Genomic DNA, 24,728 nt, shown 5'->3' with positions numbered 1-24,728 from the left:
CCAAATGGCTCAACACAGAGTGGAGAGCTACAGCGATGGCGTCCTCTGTGGATCTGTTTGCACGATATGCAAACTGATGGGTGTCGAAAGTGGGGGGCAGATGGTCTTTGATGTGCTGGAGAACCAGCCTCTCAAAGCACTTCATGCTTACCGGTGTGAGGGCCACAGGGCGGTAATCATTTAGGCTGGTGACAGATGACCTTTTGGGCACAGGGATGATTGTGGCTGTTTTTAGGCAGGGGGGGATGACTGCTTGGGCCAGGGAGAGGTTGAAAATCCTGGTGAGAATCAGGGTGAGCTGGTGGGCACACGCTCTGATCACCTTGCCAGGTACTCCGTCTGGTTTGATGCATTGATGTCCAGCTGCATTGATGATTTTCAGGCTAAAAGCCTGAAAAAAACTGAAATTTTTAAAAAGAATCTCCTTTCGCATCAAACGCCAACCTCTGGGGCTGAAAAATTAAGCAAAAATAGAAAATTGCAGTTCTTCTCATGGCCACTTGAGGCTGGTTCCAAAGCAAGTCAATCCCCATAGATGCCAATGTTAACAAGCCCAGCTTTACACAGAAAAAATATGTTTACAGCTTGCTACAAAAAACGATTAAGGTCAAATGGAAAGATACCCTTTGTACAGTGGGTGAATTTATTTATAACTCATCGATTTAGATACGGATAAGGCATGGGAGCTGTGATCCCTTTGATTGGCTGGTACACCAATGCTGTTGCAGCTAGCTGACCTGACCTCTTGATATTGATTGTGTTGTTAATGGCTTTTGAGTCATTTTAATATAATTATTTGAGAAATAAGATGATCTGCTCTGCGGTACAGACCAACCATGAAGTTTGTGCCTCAGTTTTGGATGGGGAAATTCTAGTAGTTTATTAATCTCTTACTTAGCACTAATTAGCAGATACAGTGGGGGAATACAGTATTTGATCCCCCACACAATTTGTAAGTTTGCTCACTTAGAGAGAAATGAGAGAGAGAATATCAACCAAATATCCAGAAAATTACATAAAAGTTATGAACTGATTTTGTCTCTCCATTAAAATGAAAACACCATAAAAAATTTGAGGCTAATCAATTCTTTGTAAGCGAGCAAAGTCTGAAGGTGAAGACACAAAATTTTCCTACACGACACGTAAACTGCTGCACTTTCTCTTCCACCTTTTGTGTTTTACATGCGTGGCCATACATGAAACATGATCAGTCAAAAAGGAGGAAGGAGAAAGGAGGCACTGTATTAAAGTATGCTGCAATCTATTTCTGTGTATTTAGAATGGATTAATTATAAGTTTATGATAATGCATCAGTTTGTTGGAAGACATAATTGCCCGCTAATCTGTGTATATTTATGCGATAGAATGTCCTTTTTTTCTCATAAACACCCTCAAAAAAATCACTGACTGCACCTTTAAGACGGTGTATTATTATTCACACCAGAGCTTTTCTTGTTATGACAAGTCAGAACCGCCGCTGAGAAAATAAGGCCTTTTGGAAAAGCAAGCAATAACAAACAGAAGGGTTGAGCCTAATTAAAAATCATTATCTGGGTTGGTAGATTACTGACATTATCCATCAATGCTTAATAATACAACTGATGGTAATAAAGTAAACAGAAAGAAGAACTGATACAGGGATGTCACAATAACTCAAATTGATGACAGCTGTAATGTTTAAAATGAAAAGATCAAATTGTGCCAATAATGCAAACAAAATATTGTATAATTGTCCTTTTTAGGTGCTGTTAACACTTTCTTTCCTAAAGGCATTTGGGTCGCGCTCTGAGGGTGTGGACTAAGAACTCTTTGGCATCACCAGAATAATATTTAACTCTTCTCTGGACTTGACACATTTGCACTGACACTGTGTTTACACTATTGCGCTGAAAACAGCTGAAACTATGTTAAAATTCTTCTGTCAACCTAAACTTGATTGAATCCACAATCAGCTGTCAGGTTTCATCAATATGTTTATGTTGATCCAAGATTTATTTCACATTGTAATTTCGGTCTGAGTCGTAATCATGATTTAGATGAAAAGTCAACATTATTTCACTGTTGTCTTGCTGTCTGGGGTCAGTCTACAGACAGACTGGCCTATCTCCAAACTTAGGCTGCAGTTTGACCTCAAAATAATATAATAATATTATTATATTATAGTAATATATCAGTTTAAGTCAGTCAGGGGAGATGAACTTTTTGGTTTCTAAAGGGGGACATGACAGAGAAAACTCTGCATTAAGTGATGAAAACAAAAAAGACTCCATGAAACAAAATGGATAAAATATGACGAGGAGAGTGTTGTTCCAGGAAAAAACAGCCCCTAATGTTGAGCCAGCTTATTATGATCCATAATGTTTATTTCTAACAGTTCCCTCTTTTGGCAGGGTAGAAAGTAGGAAGTAAGGTGAGTTCTTCAGCCAAAAATCCAGTGTGGAGAGGAGTTCAGAGGGATGACAGGGCCAAACAAACCAGTGGTCTTTAAAATGGAAAGAATCAACCCGTAATGAGTGTTTCTTTTGACCATGATATAATCTGTGCAGGTTTTAGGACTTTTATATAGTTTAGATTATGTTTCTTTTAGCTTCTTAGTTTCACCGATCGTTTTAATTTAGGCCTGGTTCTAATTTTCAGTTTATTTCCATGAGCATTCTAGTTGTTGATACTTTTTCTTGTATCATGCTGTCAAGTCTTCATCTCTAGGTTAGGTATTTCCCTGTTATGTGACTTCTTGGTTAAATTTGGGAGTCCTTTGTCTCTTTGTTCTTAGCTTTACTTCCTTCATCTTATTGTCATTGATTAGTTTCAACTGTACCTTTTTTTCTCAGCTGTGTACCTAAAGCCCTGTCTCTCCTGTGGATTTCTTTTGTCAATGTGTGTGTTTCCCTGCCTTGTGTGACTATAGATCCAGTGGACTCAAAGCCCTAAGAGGAGGAAGAAGAGGACATCATTTATGGAGTGTTTGACTGGGCACTGAGAGGAATTTAAGGAGGCTGTTTTGGGGAAAATTGGCTTCATGACCTTGTAAATGTCACACTACCCCTCCATTCACCTGCCCAGGATTCCTTCATCATTTTCTCACCTGTTGCTTCTCATGCCTCCATCCCTCCTTTTAAGAGGTAGTATCATTCCTGGTGCTCTTCTCCTCTGCAGCAGCACAGCACCTCTTTGTCGCTGCAACAGCAAGCAAACTCTTCTTTATTGCTGAGCCTTCAGTCTCCAGAGCATCCACAGCGTACAGCAAGGCCCATGAAGCCTGAGCCAGTGAGTCCCATGTTGTCTAAGCTGACCATTTTGGCTCCAGGAACTCAACTGAATGACTGCCACAGGCATGTTTCAGAGTGAATTATCTGGATCTACAGTACTCAATGAAAATAAGTGCTTCATTTATCTTTTTACTTTTAGTATAAAGTACCTTATACGAGTTTGGCTTTTTTGTCAGTGCACAGCAACATTTCATGGCAACAACAATTCATCAAAAAAGTAATGTAAAATCCATGTCAATGATCTCCTGAATATCTTTGAATTGTGTCCTGAAGTCACAACAATAACAGACTTGGCTGCAAATCTGTCATTCCTTATAATGACTCAGTCCTGACTATTGCTCCACACCCTTAACAAATGGAAATAACTTCCTGCTGAAAATTAAGTTTCACTGACGTGACTTACGCGGCATCCACAAAGGAAGTGAGTCGCAGTGACGTGGTGACCAGAGACCATATAAAGTCAATGACATTCATCCACTGAGGAGATTACCAACGAGAGCAGGGGATACTGTTTGACATGTGACAGAGTACACTGGAAGCTTACGTAGGCAACCGGAGCCTGGAATATCAGCAAGCAACCAACTGTCAGCAACAAAGTGAAGCATGATGAGGAAGTTGCCTCTTGGATGCCACTTTATTCAGTTTAAAAAAAAAAGACTGACTTGCAACTTGTAATAATAAAGAAAATCATTATGAAAATCATACATAGGCCTCCAAAGAGCAGCTAAATATTTCAATAAAGCTTAAGCACGTTAAGAAAGAATTCAAACAAATTGCAACAGCCAAATTAGTCATCTGCCATCATCTCACCCTAATTCTAATAACCCTTTATATTTCTTTTCATACCAACCCTCTGCATGTCCTGCTTTATTACATCCATAAGCCTTCTCTGTGGTCTTCCTCTTTTCCTCCTGCCTAGCAGCTTCATATTCAACATCTCAACATCTTTTGCCCATTAGGATGCTGAATATGGAGCTGCCAGGCTGCAGGAAAAGTGGGAGACCACAGCATAACCATGTGCAGCACTATTATAGCTTTGTTATTTTGGTTGCTTTATTTGGTATGATACACTGTAGGGCTGCAGGAAGAGATCCTGACCTCAATCTTCAAGCATCATGGAAGCCCTTCACCCAGCAGGTGGTGCTCTGCAGGCACAACCCTGTCAACCCTGCAAAGCAGAACTCCAAGTAGAACGATTTGACCTTCAATATAAAAGCAGCACAAATAAGGGCATAAAATGCAAATATGATTTCTTAATTATGAATTAAGAAATTGACATTTACATATGAATTTTATTTTTCTTTAAATAAACAAACTAAAAAATATCAAAGTGAACCCTTTTCTTAATTATAACAATATCAATTTTAGAAACTAAGAATTCTTCTTGAAACTATGATAAATCAGGCAGAGGACTAAAACCTTATACATTATAAAAGACATATCACCATTTTGGTGTCTCCCATTGGTTTTAGACTACACACTGTGAATAAGGGAGCAGCTGAAAACAAATGTAATTGTAAAACTTCACTGTTAGGGTATGTTATCAAGGGGAAGACTATCAATAGACAGAGTTTTGTAGCAGTCTGTTAACATGTGTTTTAATGCTGTAAAGTTAGACATTTTAACATGGGAGTCTATTGGGGGGGGGGGGGGGGGGGGGGGGGGGTCCTCTTTGACGCAGTCTCTTGTGGTAGCTGGAGGAACTGCAGTTTATGGAACCTTCTCCATTTGTCTGCTCCCTTGAGGGGTCACCACAGCAGATCATGTGCCTTTAACTCACACTATCCCAGCATCCTCCTCTGTAACACCAACCCTCTGCATGTCTTCATCACTACATCCATGAACCTCCTCTGAGGTCTCCCTCTTTTCCTCCTGCCTGGCAGCTCCATCTTCAACACGCTTTGTCCAGTATATCCACTATCCCTCCTCTGCACATGTCCAAACCATCTCAGCCTTGCCTCTCTGACTTCCTCCCCAAACTGCTCAGCCTGAGCTGTCCCTCTGATGGACTCGTTTCTAATCTTGTCCATCGTGGTCACTCTTAATGAAAATCTTAAGATCTTCGACTTTGGAATTTGAGTAAGCTCGGTAAGTGTTTTTTTTTTGTTTGTTTGTTTGCCAGGCTTAAACGCAGATGTGTGGCTGCCTTGTGTAACGTTTGGGTTATGTTTGGTGGTGAAGAGGAGTACTTAGCAGACAGTCAAAAGCATTTAGACTGTTACACTTGCCAGGTGGGCCGACATGGGCAGCACTGCTTGATAGCTGTGTGCTTGGCCTCAGGTCTGCCATTTAGAGTCACTGAACTGGATGTTTGTGTTGTTGGTTCCATTTAGAACAATTCCAGTGAAATGACCAGACTAATAATATGCCCTGCTGTATGGTCCATACAAGAACTTTGTCCTTAAGTTTTGATGTGTGAAGTTCCAATTTATTAGTCTGTTGCTTCACTAATGTGTGTCTGTGTGTTTCCATTGTGCACTTTTTGATGCAGTTTGCCAGCCATGCTTTCAAACCTTAAATGACAAATAGTGTTCCACCCTCCTGTTCAAATATGGGTACTTCTTGCTCCTAAAACAAACAGACAAACAAACAAACAAGGCCCCAGGTTTTAATCAGTGGGTGACAGCCACCATGGCAGGCACCAGGCTGTAGCAAACTCATACCAGGGAGCTGTCTTTAATTTCAGCAGCTTTTAACAGAGTCTTTTATTTTGAAAACTGCCCCAGGAAGCTGGCGCGTTATCTCTGCTGGCTTATCGGCCCGCTGTCAGCTCTTAACAAACCGCAGCGTGGCTGTAGGAGGCAAACGGCGAGTGGCAGCACAGAGGTGCAATAACTTGTGTTACATACATGATGCTGTACGGGGACTTCTCTGAGTCACTGCACTGAGACAAAAAAAGCGGGCTCTGCAGAGTTTTGATCCACCTGCTCTCACATTTCAATTTTTTTTTTTTAACGTTGATTATTCATTTCTGATGTTTCATGTGTGATGGCTAATGCATCATCGATTGATGTGGGAGTTTTGTTTCTAGTCGTGGTGACAGCGTCTTTGACCAACGGTGAGTAGTGCCCGATCGTTTTTAGTGTGTTTGTGTGTGTGTGTAAGTTAAATAATGGTCACATAGAGCAGCTGGTGTGCATTATTGGGCTTGCTACTGTGCAGCAGTGATGGAGAAATCACGAGAGAGAGATCAAAGCATGTAATCTGTCATTGCGGTAGAGAAGTACGCAATTTTCCGTCAGTATAACTTAAACATTATAACCTTTGCAAAACAAACAAAAAGAAAAACTATACCAGTAAAAGTGAATATCTGTATGTTTTAGATTTTGTGAAAACTTCTCATAGGCGTTACTATAAAGAAGAAATTCACTATTTAAAGTTCCACCAGTTTATTAAATGCTAGGTGACTAATTCACAATCAGATTGGAACTTTAAGTGCCACTGATTACTTCAAGTAATAACCATTTCTGCAAATAAAGGACATTTTTTCTGATTCACAATCAAACTGCATGCCTGCATGCATAAAATAACCAATTTCAGGCCAAAGAAGTCTGAAATTTAAGTTCATCCATGATTAAAATGTACATATGTATCAAGTATGGTAGGATATCTTATGGTAGTTATCTTTATGAGTGTGATGCAGGCAGCAGGTAGAGACGGGGTATTTTTCTATCTGTCTTCTGTTACCAGCAGCATTGAGGGGCCCAGTTACCGTAGTTTTGAAACCAAAGTGTTTAATGTTAGGGGTGGCTGTGGATCAGGAGGTAAAGCAGGTCATCTGCTAATCTAGAAGGCTGGTGGTTCAATCCCTGGCGGCTCCAAACCCGCAGCACTATATAAGAACCTGTCCATTTGTGCTTGATATATTCTCTTAAATGCTCAACAGTAGAGTCTTTTTTAAACTGTGGCTCCATGTCCCAGCTGGAATGTAATGTGATATACGTGCATTTATAAAGTGTTCTCATATGGTGCAATCTTGCAGGTTCTTCACTGAACAAAGATGTGAGCCAGAAGAAGGAGGTTGAAGCGGTCAAGCAGAATGCACTACTGCCCGGCAGGGTGGATGATCTTGCCGCTGTCGCTTCCCACATGGAGCCGCCCGTAGCCAGGAGGCGCACCAAGAGGTGCACGTGTTACACTTACAAAGACAAGGAGTGTGTGTATTACTGTCACTTAGACATCATCTGGATCAACACACCGGAGTAAGTGTCCTTCTCCAAAACACGCTTATTTTGCCGCAGTTTTTAAGCAAGTGATTTATTATTAGGTTACTGCAGAAAGTGTGTTGTTCATGGCTTTGTATGTTGTGCATCATGGTTTCTCATGTACATCAGCATGTACACAGCTGTAGTCTCTGTCATCATGCAAACATGTTTCTAATAGAGTGTGTGTCTATCTGTGTGAGAGTGTGTCTGTGACACAATGCATAATGCAAAAAAAAAAAAAAAAATGCAACGATGTGAAAATCCTTTACGACCTATATTTAACTGAAAATAGTACAAAGACATCAAATCAAATGTTGAAACTGAGAAATTTGATTTGTTTGTTTCCCATTGTTGCATCACTTCTTCCTTTAACTACATTTCAACACCGTTGTGATCGGAGGCAGGCAGTTGCTGTAGTTTGAAAAGCCTGATAACAGGCTTTCAGCCGTTCAGCAGTTCAAGGTCTCCTTTGTCTGTTTTGCTTCCTAAATGGCCAAATCTATTCAGTCACAGGTCCAGGCAGTGTGCAGGCCGGGTTACCTCATTTTACATATGCTACTAACCTTGCTGTTGGGAAACAGGGTTGTGTGCTAAGGCATAATATCTGATGGAGCAGCTGGGGCAACGCCCCCCCAGGTCCAGCTTCTAGGAGGGGTTCAGTTAAAGAGGGCGACCCTCTACATTGGATACTTATAGTCACAGAATCACGGTGAAGTGGACCCATAAGAGTCCCGGTATATGTTTACATCACAGTTCTAGCTTGTGAACCAAAGCCAAACTTTTTTTTTTAATGCAATATCCATTTTCCTTATGAATTAAATTTGAACTCTGCATGTCATTTCAAACTCCACAGATTAAAATGGGCACCTTTTTCTGAAACATTTTGATGGCAGAGAGGCATGCTGGGAAATATATTACTTGTACTTACTGAACTTGCTCCCTGTCATTTGTGGGAAATGCCTGCAGACCTGTTGACATCAACTATGAAACTTTGTTTTTTGGCAAGCGTCTTATAGAGTAGTTAGCTGGTGCAGCAGCATTTTAAATTATGTTTCGCAAGCAAAGAAAAAAAGTGGCGCTCACTGCTGTCAGTGACTGCTGAGCACAAGGCCTGAAAGAGGAACATCTGATGGGTGAGTGGTTTGTGGTTTTCTAAAGGTTTGAAACATTGTTCTGTTGAAAATATGAACTTAATATGCGTGTGTAGAATCTAGTCCACTGGAAACAATTGTTGAATGACAAATTCTTTAAATGAGTGTTTTTATTATACGGCAGTGTGTCTGGTCAGTCTGTGAGGACCTGTGCTTAGCAGGCTTCTTTCTTTTGTTCCATGCTTACAGACCTTAAAGTTCTCTTTATGTTATGTCAGCAAGGCTAAGTCTGTTTGGGGCTTGTGGCAGAACCACTTGAAGAAGATGGTGTGAGTTTGTAGCATAAACGTAAATGAATTTGTCTATTCTCCCGGTCTCTGACTGCAGTTGTTGTTCATGGTGCTGATCAAACTTGGAACGTGGCTATTGATGTTATTGATTATTGCTACATGATATTATTTTTGCACTTACACTTCATGTGTGTGTGTGTGTGTGTGTGTGTGAGAGAGTGACAGAGAGAATGTGAGATGCTGTGTTTGCTCTGGTACAATGTTGTGGTTTTGGCCCAGCAAATATCTGCCTTGGGGCCTAGTACAGATTTGTTATGCATGTGGTGCGGCATTTTCTTACTGAATAAGATTTTGCCACAGAAAAAGAAGGCGGTAGCAACACATGTGGCTCCTAAACCTCCTGTCATTAATGGGACTTTACAGGGGTGCAGATTACATGTGCAGTATTGTATTCCAATAATATCATAGATTCTGGCTATGAAATATGTAGGGCTGCAACGATTCATCGAATAACTCGATTAAATTGATTCTAAAAATTTATCGACACAAATTTACTGTGTCGATGCTTCGTTTAAACTCTGCAGCGCTCAGCTGTCTCGGTGTAAGCGGCGCTCCTCACTAGCATTAGCAGCATTTGTGCTGACGTTTTTTTGTGGGTTTATTGGGGGCTGGCAAACCAACATAGAACTGCATTCACACTCCAGTCCACCTACTGGACTGGAGTGTGAATCACTCACGTATACACAAGCACACATTCTAAAAAGCTCTCCGTCGCTGCGATGGATTTCATTTAACACAGAGTGGATCATCACTAGAGTTGCCACCTGTCTCGTAAAATACAGAACCCCGTATGTTACGGGACTCCGTGGAATACGGCTCCGTAACATGCCGTGTTCCGTACTTTACGGGACGGGTGGCAACTGTCGCTGACATGCATTTCCACGCCTCCACTGCTCTCTGTGTGTCTGTGTGTGTTGTGCTCGCTGAGAATTTCAGCTGCTATTTTTGTCTTTACTTCAGCTGTAGCTACCAGAACTGGTTTGCTAGCGAGCGCGGGCCATTAGCACTAGCGATGGTTCGATACCGGAAGGCCCGCCCCCCAGGACCGAGGGGCTCCTTCAAAATATTTTTTATACTTTAATCCCTTATTAGTGACTAAATATAGACCTGCAGTAGAAACGTATTTTCGAGAATGCTTGTGAATACAAAGCATTACACCATTACTCACACATGCGCCATGGCTCCCGCAGCCACTAGTTTTTCAAAACACTCATAGCAGGCAGCGGTTTTAACTGCGCAAGCGCAAAGAGGCGAAGCTGTGACGGTGAGCTCAAGTAGTGAAAAAGGAAACGTTTTTCCAGCGTCCAAAACAGCAGCTTTTTCTTTTATTAACCACCATTAAATCTGTGAAACAGCTGGAGGTCCTTCATCAAGCACCTGATCAGCAAGTGTTAAGGTGAAGAAAAGAGAACTTTGTAGCTGCTCCATTCACCGCTGTTTGTTCACATGGCGAGAAACTGCATTACGGAAGTTAAAATATGCAGATAAACTGTTAATAAAAAAAAGTATTTCTTATCCGATTACTCGATTAATCGCTGGAATAATCGATAGAATACTCGATTACTAAAATAATCGTTTTATGCAGCCCTAGAAATATGCATTACTAACTAGATTCATTGTTCATTTCCTCTTTAGCTCTGATGATTTCAAATTTAACATTTTTAATTGGTCAGCTGCCGGAACAGTTTTTCAGTTCAACTCTGCATTTTCGGAGCTTGGTCCCAGAGACAGCAGCATTGTTTCCAGATCTTGGTTATAGTTCTTTTTTTCTTTGCATGGAGGACTTTAAACTTTCATTTGTATAAATCTGACAATTCACTGACCTTGGTTTTCAAAACTGTTTCTTAACCCATGCAGTGATTCCACTGCAGAATTATGTCTTATGTTTATATGTGCAGTGCTGTCTCCTGCCCATTAAGTTTTTAGCTTTGTTCTTTGTGTACATAGAGTTATCTTGAGTCATAGATGAAGAAATCCCCAAATTCTGTTTTGATGTTGAGAAACGTTTAATCTTTAACCTATTTGTCTGAACAGTCTTTCACAGCATGAGAAACCCCTCGCCATTTTTTCTTGTAAAACAGTGAATCTCTCTGGGATTCACTGTTTTATAATGCTCTTACTAAGTAACCTTATGAGATGTTGCACCAAGTCCCTTTTTTTTTTTTCCAAAAATGACAACTTTTCCCGCCTTTTGTTGCCCCAACTATTTTGAAATGTGTTTCTAGCATAAAATCAAAATGAACATATATTTATTTCAACAATCATTTTTAGTTACAACATATGTATGTGATAATTGTATTGTGTTGTTTGGAAACACTTCGCCCAAACTCAGCATCCATCCATCCATCCATCCATCCATCCATCCATCCATCCATCCATCCATCCATCCATCCATCCATCCATTTTTTTCCACTTGTCCAATCCAATGCCAATCCTCTTGCTTGTTTTAAAAAAAGAAACAGGAATGGATTTGGGGGTAACTGAGCTGCAAAGCAAACAGGGTTTGTTCTCATATGTCAGTATTTCCTGTGTCTTTGTGAAGTGTACTGATTCCACGTAATCCATAAAGGTCTAGACCCTGAGCCCTCTGGTATTTTAATTCCACTGAGGATTTCTGACAGGCAGCAGGGGAGGGCTGGATTCACCTTTTGGCCATCGTAGACCTTTATATTGTTTATGAGTAGCCTTAGAAAGTGAGATAGAAGGGACCCTTTGGAAAATTACTCTTAAATTTAATCTTAAAACAGAAGTCTGATTATAGTATCTGGTTATCCAATACAATCAGATGAGTTTGAATAGTCAAGACCGTTATTTTCATTCATCTATTTTTCCTTGTTCCTTTATATCAGTTTAATAATCTTCAACTTGAAATCTCTAAATATTACACTTTTCTTTCCACAGCTGAAGTCCCTTTGAACCTTTTGATCTCTGAAATGTGAGAGACAAAACAAAATCTAATTCACTTGCAACAGAAGACATCAACTAATGCCGATCTGCAGATTAGAATGTAGATTTATCCGCCCTTTACTGACCCTAAACAACAGGCCTCAGGACAAGTTTGAAGTATCCACAAGTAGTGAGTTATGAGAATGTGGGGAGTGGGGTGATGGTTAGAGCCAGGAGGGGAATGGTATCTGGTTATCCATCTCCTCTTAGTTCTAGATTAGACACATTTTGCTTGTGTAGCCATCAGCAGCAGAATAAAAGCTGCCAGACTGGGTTCATTGCGGAGCAGCAACTATTTTCAGAGCAGAAAACAACTTGCTGTTGGTCACGTGCAGAAGATCGTGTAACCAACAGCAAGCGTCAGTGATGAGATCAAAGAAGCTTCTTTCTCTGCAGTAACACCTTACAGATGAAGCCTCTGTGCCTCAGTTTTCTTCCTTTGGTACCTGGGCGTTGTGCCATGTGGAGTGAATCAAGATGTCTTTCCTCTGCAGACATATTGCAGATATTAATCTGTAATGGCACAGCAGGTTTACTGTTCCTGCTTAGATTTAGTATGGAATCAAATAAGTCAAGTTTTCCAGATCACTTCTTTGAAACCCTGCTTGTCAGTACATAGGGGCCCTGTCCATCATCTGAACCTTGAAGTCCAGCTTGTATCAAGGATCTAGCCACAAAAAAGTTCACAGTGCCTGCGCCCAAACGATGATGGAATTTTGGGGTCATCTTTTAGTAGCTCTAAGTGGTAGAGCAAGAAATGTTTTAACAAAGGTGACCAGACACAAAAGAAAGGCCTAATTGTTGAAACTGTACCACAATAAAATAAGACAGTTCTGGAAGCAAAGGCCTGTATGACCAAGGTGAATCTAATAAAATAAAATATCACAATAAATCTAAAAATATAATACTCCAAGTATATTTTTGTATTATTGATTATTGATGATGTTGTTCTACAGAGATACAACACCTGTTCTTGTTCAGTTTGTTTCTATTTAAGTATAAATCAATTATTTCTTATTTACATTTACATGTTTACATTGTCTGTTAACATCCACTACCATCCACTAGCAGCCTGTCTTGGGTTAGAGTTAGACTAGATTAGATTACACTGTCCTCTGTGGGATATAAGGCTGCATGGATTAAAATAACATCCACTCATGTTATGAAATTTTCATACTCAAATGGATAAGTTTATGACAGAAGAACTGCAAACCAAAATGCATGAATCACACGTAATTTGGAAAGTATCAACTTCTATCTATTTTTTTTGTTGTTTTAACATGTCTGCTTGTTTAGCTTGTTCAGAACTAAACCCAAACCCAACTCTAAATGGGGCGACCCTTGAGGAGGTTAAGGGTCATGCTTAAACATTAGGATTTGGGCCTTTCTTTGAACATATCTCTAACAGTAGTCTACAAACAGCAGTTCATGTTTTTGGTGGAACAGAAGTAGTATTTACAGTTCACATGGGAGTTTAGATGTGAAAAGGTGAACATATTTGGTTGGACTAAAATTAATTTCCTGAGGTTTTTGGACACTGTCCTGTTACCTTAGAGTTTGTTGCTTTCCTCTGTCATGTATCTTTCTTTGTTACTGCTAATGTGTATGGTGTATGGTCAGACTGACCTCCATCCCAAGTTAAAAGGCAAAGACCAAACACATGTGAGGTATGCATGCTGTCAGAAGTGCAGTGGCACCAAGTGACTTTTTAAATCTTTAATTGCATTTGATGTGAACTGACATCAGTGCCCTTGGCATGGATAGCTATCATTTTCAATATGAATCTGAAAACATTTAGTGGGAGTGAAAAATGTGTCAAAGTTTTCCCTGTAGAGGGTTGTAAAGGGTTTATCTACAGAGCTGTGAAAAACCACTTGCTTCCTAAACCTAATAACTGGTTGTGCCACCCTCGACAGCAAGAGCTGCTATCAAGCATTTGTGATAACTGGCAATGAGTCTTTCACATCTCTGTGAAGGAATTTTGGCCCACTCTTCTTTGCAGAATGGTTTTAATTCAGCCGCGCTGGAGCGTTATTGAGCATGAACAACCTCAATAACAAAATGTCAAAACACCTCAATCGGATTTAAGTCCAAACTTTGATTAGACCACTCCAAAACTTTTATTTTGTCGTTTTTGAGCCATTCGGTGGCAGACTTGATGGTGTGTTTCGGATCACCGTCCTGCTGCACAACCCAGGTGGGTTTGAGCTTCAGAGCATGAACTAATGGTCAGACATTCTCCTTCAGGATTTTCTGGAAGAGAGCAGAATTCATGGTTCCATCAATTACGGCAAGTTGTCCAGGCGGTGAAGCAGCAAAGCATCCAAAGACCATCACGCTACCACCACCATGTTTGACTGTTGGTATGATGTTCTTTTTTGAAGTGCTGTTTTAATTTTACACCAGATGGAACAGGACTCAAACCTTCCAAAATGGTCAATATTTTTCTCATCAGTCCACAGAATACTTTTCTCAAAATGGATCATCAAGAACTCTCCCTTGGATGCCATTTTTGCTCAGTGTCTTTCTTGTTGTTGAATCATGAACACTGATGTTAACTGAGGCAAGTGAATAATTTTGATAGGCTGGCCTCTCCTGAGAAGGTTCACTACTGTTCTCCATTTGTGTATAATGGCTCTCACTGTTGTTAGCCTTAACAATGGCTTTGTAACCCTTTCCAGACTGATAGATGTCAATAACTGTTTCTTTTCTGTTCTTGAGTTTCTTTAGATCGTGGCACAATGTGTTGTTTTTGAGATCTTTTAACCTACTTCACTCAGTCGTACAGGTTCTACTTAAATGATTTCTTGATTCAACAGGTCTTGCAGTAATCAGGCCTGGGTGTGGCTTCTGAAAGTGAGCTCAGCATTAAGACTGTGGTTAATCAGTTAATTCATGATTTAACAAAGGGTGCAATTATTTTTCTCACATAGAACCAGGTAGGTCTGGATTTGTGGTAGAGCGAGTTGTCTAACAATCAGAAGGTCAATGGCTACTCCCATCTGCATGTCGAACTATCCTTGGCCAAGATACTGAACTCCAAATTCAATTAAAATCTTACTGGACTAGTTCAAGGTTAAAAAAATATTAAAGTTTATTTCAGTCTGGCTGAAATAAACACACAAAATATATGAGGGTGACATGAGCTCCCTGTAACTTTATGAACAAGATTTTTACCTTGCTGATGCTAAAGATTTGCATTCACGTGTGATTAACATTAACCCTCTGAGGTCAACCTTAGTCCCAAATCCTAACCTTAACCTTGTGTTTTGGAGAAAGGAAAGGAAAAATAAGTAAATAGCTTATAATACTGTCAGTTAAAATGTGTTTTTTTTTGTTTTTTTCCTGGTCCATAAATCCCAGGACCTGGGGAACAATTTAAACAAGCATGCAAGCAAAAAGACATTCTGATTGAGTTCTGAGACATTCTGAGAGTTAGGGTCATCAGTCATGTAGACCTCCGAGGGTTAATGACAGAAATCACATGGAACAGACATTTTGCTAACTGCATGAGATCTTTTCATGTGGGGATACTTTCAGACTGACTTCATCACACTCCACGAGCATGCATACAAGCTTGTTTATGTATGGGGCTGACTTTGGGGACACAGTCACCTGAAACTCAGACACTTGTTTCTACCAAATCTTTAACAAGTGAGGTACAAAGTTCCAGTTACCCACAGAACCAGACAGGGGGACCATTGTTCAGATGATAGAGAAAATACTCCACTAATTGCAGGGTTTGCATGCTCTTTCCATGTGCTGAAGGCTCCTTGGACAAGACACTATACCCCAAGCTGCTCCCACTGGCAGTCAAGGATCAGCTAATGCTGCTCCACCACCATTGGTGTGTGTGTGTGTGTGTGTGTGTGTGTGTGTGTCTGTGTGTGTGTGTGTGTGTGTGTGTGTGTGTGTGTGTGTGTGTGTGTGTGTGTGTGTGTGTGTGAGAGAGAGAGAGAGAGAATGGGAAAATGAGAAACACATTGTAAAGCACTTTGTACAGATGTTAACAATAAAAAAGTCATTAAATGTAGGGCAAAGGAAAATGTTCAAAGGTCACAGGTGAAAATGGCTTTACCCTAGCAGAAACTACCACAAAGACTGTTTGGGTATTCAAATTCTATAAAAAGTAGTGGACATTATTACCCTGTACCCTTGGTGGGTTACCGGTGTAGTAGGTACTTTATTCTCTGAGAGTAAAGCATTAGCCATGCTGGGGTAAATCATAGTTGGGAGACAGATTATAGACTGGTATTTTTGTAGTGCATTTCTACTCAAGTTGAGCACTCGAAGCACTTTCTACTACAAATATCATTCATCCAGTCACACACACACATTCGTACGGCACTTTTATCTATGCCTTAGCGCTTTGTCTAATATTCACACAAGCGTACACATCGATGGATGCATCAGGGGCAACTCAGGGTTTAGTATCTCGCACAAGGATACCTCAACATACGAACTGGAGGAGCATGGGATTGATTCAGTTACCTTCTCTATCACCTGTAAACCAGAGAAAGGATCACCCACATGCTGTTTCTGTTTGTAATAGTAGAGGGGATGAGGTTCATGTTCAGAGACTTGTTTCTGAAGTTTAAAAGAAACAACCTGTTTACTATGAAGTAATCTGTTTTTCATTTGACTAGCTCACTCTTCATAGCAATTTACAGCCATAAAGGTGACTACAATAAGGCTGGACAGCAAGGTCAATGCCTGCCAGCTCAATGCTGTGAGAACAGCAAAGCACGTACAACATGACTTTAACTGGTCTGGTTTTTGCCATTGTTTGTTGTTGTACTGCTAGACAAACTTCATTATGAAGATCTGGGTTTGACATATCTGGAGAAATAAGATATGGGATTTGTTGAATAGTTCAGCCATCCACCAGATGTGTGAGATCTGTGGCATAAGCAAAGTAACACAGGAAGTGAAGGGCCAAAATACTTGTAGGACATTATACTTGAAAGGGAACTTTTAGTTTGTGAAATGCTTGTTTATCCTGTGGCTAAAATGCATTCTAACCCTAACTCTATCCCTAAGTGGGTCACTGGAAACCTGGTGGATGTTGAGAAGTTAAAATCCCAATGGAAAACTTTGATGTTAGTCGACTTATTTGGAAGAGAAAAAGAATGTGAACAACTAATTGATAGATGAGTGAAAAATTCAATTAAAAAACATCAGGACGTTGGGCTGCCATGTGCTGCCAACACACCTTCGGTGCTCAGTGACCTTGATTCACTGCAACTCTACTGACTGGATAGAGCACCATCGTCTTAAAAGATATTCCCTTATTTGGAGTTTTGATGATGGCAGTTGAAAGCACTGTCTAACAAGTGGGTCCAAATATACAAAGTTGAACTTGCTTTTATCCTCATTCAGCAAGCCCTCATGTCATCTAGAAGGAGGCCTTGTGATTCAATCAGAACAGCTTTGGATTTGCAATAAGATTATTTTCCTTCACCCCACCTGAGCTCACCGTCTCGATAACGTCTCCACCTCTTTCGTTTGTTGCACGTGTGCAGACGGACCACACAAAAAAGCTGCTGCTGTTGTGTTAGCAGTGTTTTTGTTGAAAGACTCGGGTCTGCATGAGCTTAATGTTGTAATGCTTTGCAGCAACGACCGTCCTCCTAAATACGCTTCTATTGCAGGTCTATTTTTACTTGCAAATAAGCGATTAAAGCAAGGGGTGGGGTAAGGGGGCACGTTCAACTGGGGGGGGGGGGGCTAGGAACGAATGTACCAAACATGGCTTGCTAATGCTAATGGCCGACGCGCTAGATAACTGTTACGATAGCGATCTGTTCTGGTAGCTGTCAGAGAACTGCTGAAATTCTCAGCCAGGCGCGACGGCACCTCAGCGCCGGGCGATTAACCACTGGCCATTAGTAAAATGTAAAGTTTTAAAGAATTTTTTAATTCTCACTCCAGGAGATGAGAATTGTTCATTTTGTCCTCACAGGATGTCATACTAACTGAATTTGAGAATTTTTTTTAGGTGAAAGTTTAAAATGATAACTTCTGGCTTGAGGAGTTATTAGTCATTTTTCTAAAAATAGATAAATTAATCACCTAGGCTTTCATTATAAATATGTACAAAATGACCATAAAAGATAAAACTAATATGGACTTTGGGTTCAAGTAATTAAAAAATGCTTTAATAATTATAGCATTTATTTTTTCCTGCCATCTGTTAGAGTGTAAAGAGGAATGTTGATTAAAATATTCAAAACACTGAGTATAATGCTGTCCAGTAACTACAGCTCTCTAAAACCAAACAGAGTTTAAGCTGCCCGTCTTTGATGGAATGGAATTTTCTTATATGCTATTCTGAGTGCTATCACCTGACCTAAACCTACCTGGCATGGTTTTCATTTACTAAAAACAAAACGAAGCATAGAAAGATGCAAAAGAAAGCAGCAGCTGAAGGCAGCTGCAGTTCAGGCCTGGCAAAACATCACGAAAACAGAAACTAAGCATTTGGGCAGCGTCCATTGGTTCCAGACTTCAGCCAAGCCTTGCATCCAGATTCCTGTTTCTATTTACATTAATTTCTTTTAAGCCTATGAAAATGGTGAGGCTGTGCAAAAATGTCTGTAATTGCTGAACAATTAATATAACATATGTTTTGTTTTTTTTTATTTCATATTGAGAAAAATTTGTCCAAATGCTTATTTTATTCTCTATTTTTTCAGTTATCTAAGCTACCATCAGTGATGATCCTGACTCTCTGCTATCAGAATATGTAATTGTCTTCCAAAGTCTTGGCAGTCAGGGGTTCAAAGAAAGTAATCAGACACACATCAAAAACTATTTACAGTTTTCCTAAAAAGTGATATTTTCCTTTTCTCCAAAAACAGAAAGTTTGACTTTGGGGCTACGGTTGGAGCTAAGGTTGGGGTCATCATCATTGATGATAACTTAGACTTCAGAGAGTTTTTAGAAAAAATAAATAGCTAATGTGGGGTTAGCTTTTGTTTTAAACACATGTTAAAAAGTGTTTCCAGAAATTAGAATATGTTACAATTCAAATGAAGTCTAATACATTTTCACATTACTGATTTTCTGGCTTTTCTATTTGGCCTGAGCCAATCAGATGAAACTTCTGTTAAAAGGGGTTGGATGTTAACTTAAGCCTAAACCTAGATGGGTCACATGGTTGATGTTAGGAAGTTAGTAATAAGAGTATTTTTAGGCACCAGTGTTTGGCGGTGTTGTACTGGACTGAATTATTCTGAAAGGTGTTTTATATATTCTGCCACCAAATCAGAACCACCACAGAGTATTTTGCAGTGCAGTACCTACACCCTCTGAAAACCACAACAGAGTGTAAGCTGCACCCCTTTGATGCAGAGTCAAAAATTAAATATCCTCAGGCCAGGATTATACTTGCTTGTGGACACGCATACAGGCAGCTGTTCTTATGTTCTGTCCTTGATGTTGCATGTGTAGTTGGTACTTTGTAGTGTCTCTGTAGTCACAACAGAGGGCAGGTGATGACAAAATTTATATCACCTAGTGGGCCCAAGTGCACCACGGAGCAGATGTGGAAACTATAACACTGATGTGTGTCTCCCAGCTGTAAAGCTCATGCTTCTGTGGTCAATAAATGCATTGTGTGTCTGTTTGTCTTCTTTTAGGCACACAGTACCATTTGGTATGTCCAGTTACCAGGGTTCCCTGCGTTTGAAGCGCTCTGCCAGGACTGAGCGGGTGAGGATAGGGATGGAGACCCAGCGCTGTGCGTGTGCGCTATACAGTGACTTGGACTGCAGCAGCTTCTGCAAGAACAGGTAGATGTGTTTGTTTGTCAATAATGTCCTATTGCTTTAAAATACTCTTCAATGAAAATCAAGGAAATCAGGTCTTAAACTATGTTACTTTCTCATAATTTTGATGCAGTATAAATAACCTACCTAATAGCATGATTGCCATCATCTTCTGCGATTCCATTAGTAATTCCACTATAGCATCTTGTTGGTTCTAGCATGTAGCTGCTGCTGGTAGTTTGTGCCTTGGTTCAGAAATGGAACATTGCGATAAGGACAGAGAGACAGCATGAAGAGAAAGTGACACACGTTATACTCTGAAGAGAGCACTCAGTCATCAACAATGAACATTTTCATCCATCCCATTTCTTTACTTGTCCAACTTAGAGTCAGAAGGGGGCTGAAGCCTACTGCAGCTGTCATAAGGCCAAAGGTGGTGTACATCGTAGACAGGTGGCTGCCTGTCACAGGATGAAAGATTTAGCCTACTGTAATATCAATATCAAACAAATATCAGTTATTATGAAATGATGATGATATCTGTGATATTTAAACATTAAATATAGATATCATGATAATAATGAATGTGTCAGTATCATCAATAGTTGTGTAATTATTGCTTTTATTTGCTCTTTTGTATAGTTACAAATCTCTTGCCACCTCCATGCGCTTGTAAATTAGACTTGATAACGTTTTTCCTTTAATATTTTTATCTATAGATATGGTGATATTTTTATTGCCATCTTTTTTTCTTTACCCTGATAATTGTTAAGATCTAATTGCCTACTCCCTATAATGGGGTTAAGCGTTACCACAGCTTTAAGCATTGCTCTAAATCCAGCAGTGGCTCTGCAGGGACATGCAAGCAACTCTACATGAATCACAAATAAAGAACATGTAATGGTGATAAGGCACAGTAGGCCTCAAACAAATGAAATAATAGCATTAATATGACAAAATATAAAATGACTGTTAACACTAAAGAATGTTCAGCCACTAAAATCTAATAAAGTTGCTGTAGTAGGCTAATAAAAACATAAGCAAAGTTAATTTAAGGATGTAGGTGATTCCTCATTTTAGACTGACCTGCTGCCAGGATATCAATGTACTGGTAGAAACCTTGGACAGGAAATCATTAAAACTACAAATCAAAGTGAAGTCTTCAAATGTTTTATCTGTCCAAAAATATCTGAAGAAATTCACTTTTCCATAATGGCCATGAAGAGATGGGGAATAACAGAGAGCAGTGGCAGTGTACTGTAACCACAGTGCTGTACCGGTGTGAAGAAGATCCTCTTCCATTCTCTTTTAGTGCCAAAGGGTTTAAACATCTTCTCTTGGTTTATAACTAAATATACTTGTAATATTGTAATATTGTATTATTGTTTTTTTTCCATAGTCAGAGGAGGCCACACACAGTGGCGCCTAAAACAGACAAGAGGAGAGGAAGTCAGCGCAGTGGCCCTGCTATGAAATGAACACATTTATAAACTAAACTGAAAAGTGGTTCCACATATTCAGAGACACAGCATGTATATCTGCATTTCTGTAGATGGACATGTTTGTAATGCGTTGTCATCAGACTGAAGGATGTGTAACGAGAAAACTGCTTGCACAAATCTGAAAGCGAGTGATTCCAGGTTGGATGCTATTGGAATTCACCCCTTCCTTCTCCCCTTCCATCCTCTGCTCGCGCTCCAGAACTTGCTGCCTGTGTCTGTTTGGCAGGTGTGGATGATGGTTCCCATTACTCTGTCACAACTGAAGATAGTTTGCACAGCTGATTTGTGTGGACTATAAGACTTTTGGTTGCTCACACATGATGTGGACGCCCCTGCTCCAGGGAGACGGTTAAAATCCCTGTCCGCATTGGCACACTGTCAAAGGCGGGAAGTCAGCATTACTCTTTAGAAATTCACAGTTTGTCAGTCACTGAAACTTTCAGGATATCATTTTGGTTATTACCTTAGGAGTGTTCTTAATTGTAAAAGCATGCCTGAGATTTTTGGACGCAACAGAACTAAAAACAAAAGTCATCAACTTATTTTACAGTCGGTCTTATAAGCTGAACCCGTGCCACAGTCTTGTGTATGTGAAATGTGTTCCAATATATAAAGGCTATAAGTTATTTTTCATACAAACTGAATACAGTATGTACAAGTGTATGATAAGATGTTGTATATAGATTTATATATGTGATCATGCTAGCCAGCAAGTCTCTGTATTAAAGAATCTGGTTAAGTATTGAAAAACTTTATACCATAAAATAAATTTGTGATACACCTCATTTTTCTTCTGTTTCTCTTGACCTCTTAACGTCCATCAAATTGCCAGCAACTTGTTTAGGTGTATTGGTAGGGTTAGGGTTAGGTTCATATGTCCTCCTTTATATTTACCTGTCTGGCATATCAAATGGAAATCTTATGACAGAGGAGCTCCAAGGACAAAATGCATGTAAGAGAGCTGATTTCAAAGTTAACATCTTTCTCAAACATGTGTATATGTAGGCTGACTAACCAATACCCCCAACTGGTTAACTGGCACCTTGGTGGACGTTAACAGGTTAATGACTTGACCACAGAGTAATTCCTCAGTCAGATGACCACCTGTCTAGAACTGGTGATTTGTATCAAGTTGAAGGTTTTCCCCAAAAAGCACTGCTGATAACTCAGATTAACTCTGACAAAAAGAAGACATGGCTTTTTGTTTTATGTTTGAAATATTCTGATGCACATTTGGCTTTATTTAAACATATTGAAATAAAGTTGTTACCTAATTAATGTGACTGATCAGAGGCTCCCTTACACAGAGACATAGTAAACTGTTGCAACTAGCTGTTGCCTGTATATGTTCTAATAATGTCAGCAGACCATGTCTATTGCATTGCAGAGCAAGGTTAATACTATCTGAAAATGTTACCCTGCATTTGAGTAACTGACATACAGTTATGGAGCATTACATCAATGATCTATAGCATTCATACTATATCTGCTGTATTTATGTCTCTGTAATAAATAAAGATAAAAGTATATCAAAACTATGCATGACGTGTACATGGTGATGCCTCCCAGCCAAGTTTACATTAACACAGCATAGAATGCATATAAAATAGTCCCATAAAAGGGACAGTATGTGCTGTATAGGCCAAATAACAGTCACTGATATTGGATGACACTGATATTGTTGTGTTGTATAAGCGCTTTGAGTGCTCTGACTGAGTAGAAAAGCGCTATATAAGAACTAGTCCATTTACCATTTACCATATTCAGTAGCACATGAAGTTGGGTAAGAGGCATTGCTCATGTCAGTGCAGGAGGCAGTCAGCACTTTGTGAACTAGTTGGAAAGTAAGAGTGCATGGGTTTATGGTAGATGGATCAGTATTACATGCAATTTTCCTGCAAAAGACTAAAGAAGGATTTATGTCCTATCACAGTCCAGCAGACAATGTGTACTTTTTTGTTGTGTAACATTAGAAGATGACTTGCGTTGGTAAGGTTTGTTAACTGGTTGCGCAGTTTTTTTTTTTTGTTTTTTTTTTGCACACTAGAGTTTGAGTTTTGTCAAAAACACTTTAGACTTGGTTTATACTTGGTTTTTAACCATAACCACAAAGATCTCCTAATCTTTGTTGTTTTGTTGCCCAGCCTCAATTATGGTTTATGTGCTAGAAATACACATACCATGGGGACAGCGATTATTAACCACATAAATTCTGGTTTTGAGATTTGAAAAGGAAACAAAAATAAACCAAACATCTTTTACTCTTATGTCGATCAAAATGATAAATTAGAGCCAGTGACACTGATGTCACTGAATTTTTTATTTCAGTCCCACCAAATTTGGTACAGCAAGAGCAAAGCTAAATAAGCCGTTTTAACCACAGTAGCACTACTCAGTGAGCCGCATTTGGCAACATTTAAAGACTGAGGCAGTTTGTGATTTAATTGCAGATGCAATTGCAATCCATTACAGAGAACTACAGAGTTTCAGTACACATTAAATGATCTACACTTACCAGCTTTTACACTAACATTTCTACAGATCTGTTTACAGTGAGTTTCTTATTAAGACACACACCAGTGGTGACAAACCAAGGTACCTGCCTGTCATCTGGAGCAACATGGGGTTCAGTATCTTACCCAAAGGGCACTTTGACATGTGATGGACCCAGTCTACCACCTCAGTCAACACAACATACTCAAGAATGTTCCATATAAATTCTCAAGCACCCACTTTGCCCACAAGTTGTTGTAATGACAAACATTTAAAGTAAGAGTGATAAATAGAACAATTATGTGACTAAATTTTGGAAAGAAAAAAAAAAGAAGAAGAAGATGTTTATGTGGTTTGTGGTTCCTGATATTTCCCAAAGCCAAATAACATATTAAGACACCTGGGAAAATACTGGAGTCACTCATAGAGTTAATTCAATCACATTGGTTATTCTTTTTCCATTATCTTTTCATCTTTTAATAATACTTGGTATGAGCTCTGCTTTGAAGGTTTAATGAACACAGAACTGCTTGTACCAATAGAATAGAGCACATTCCTCACAAAAACACAGATGTTGTGCTCTCAAATAAACTTCAATCTACAACAAGACCTTGAGAAGTTCTTAGTACACACTTTTATAGGTTTGAAGGTTCACACTTAACAGAAACTCTGTCACATTTGGACCTGTTTACTTTTTTGTTTAGATAATGTATTCATGTTTTCTTTCAACCCAGAAGGTTTCTATAGCAGGACCACATGGTATCTGTTATTTTTGGTATTTTACTGAATGTAGCACATTCAGCAGCTGCCTTGTAGTCCCATGAATTAAAAGGAAATAATGCGGTACTGTCTTTTATCTGATTTTAGCTGGTGCAGTTGTACTTGAACTTCTGGTAGAGTTTTTCAAATTTCACTCTAAGCAATCATATCTCCTATCAATTACATTCCACACAAATAAAATGCACTTTTAAATACGTTTCAAGGGGGAAAAAACTTTCCCCACACTGCCTTAAAATTTAAAACCACATGGGAGGCTTCTTCAGCTACAACTTATAAACAGAACACCTGCTTACTACGGCGTGCAGTCATTGAATCTGCAGCAC

General features: G+C 39.5%; 1 protein-coding gene across 1 annotated transcript; it reads left to right on the top strand.

Annotated features, from left to right (window-relative positions):
• The first annotated feature begins 6,082 nt into the window (after positions 1–6,082).
• LOC115780033 (endothelin-3) lies at positions 6,083–22,661 on the top strand. The gene is made up of 4 exons (XM_030728970.1): positions 6,083–6,327; positions 7,252–7,471; positions 19,502–19,654; positions 21,030–22,661. Exons 1-4 carry the CDS (start codon positions 6,258–6,260, stop codon positions 21,106–21,108), a joined length of 522 nt encoding a protein of 173 aa, XP_030584830.1. The 5' UTR covers positions 6,083–6,257; the 3' UTR covers positions 21,109–22,661.
• Positions 22,662–24,728: the final 2,067 nt, after the last annotated feature.

Source organism: Archocentrus centrarchus, chromosome 5 (assembly GCF_007364275.1).
Source record: "Archocentrus centrarchus isolate MPI-CPG fArcCen1 chromosome 5, fArcCen1, whole genome shotgun sequence".
NCBI lineage: Eukaryota > Metazoa > Chordata > Actinopteri > Cichliformes > Cichlidae > Archocentrus > Archocentrus centrarchus.
This window is presented reverse-complemented; position numbering and strand designations above follow the sequence as displayed.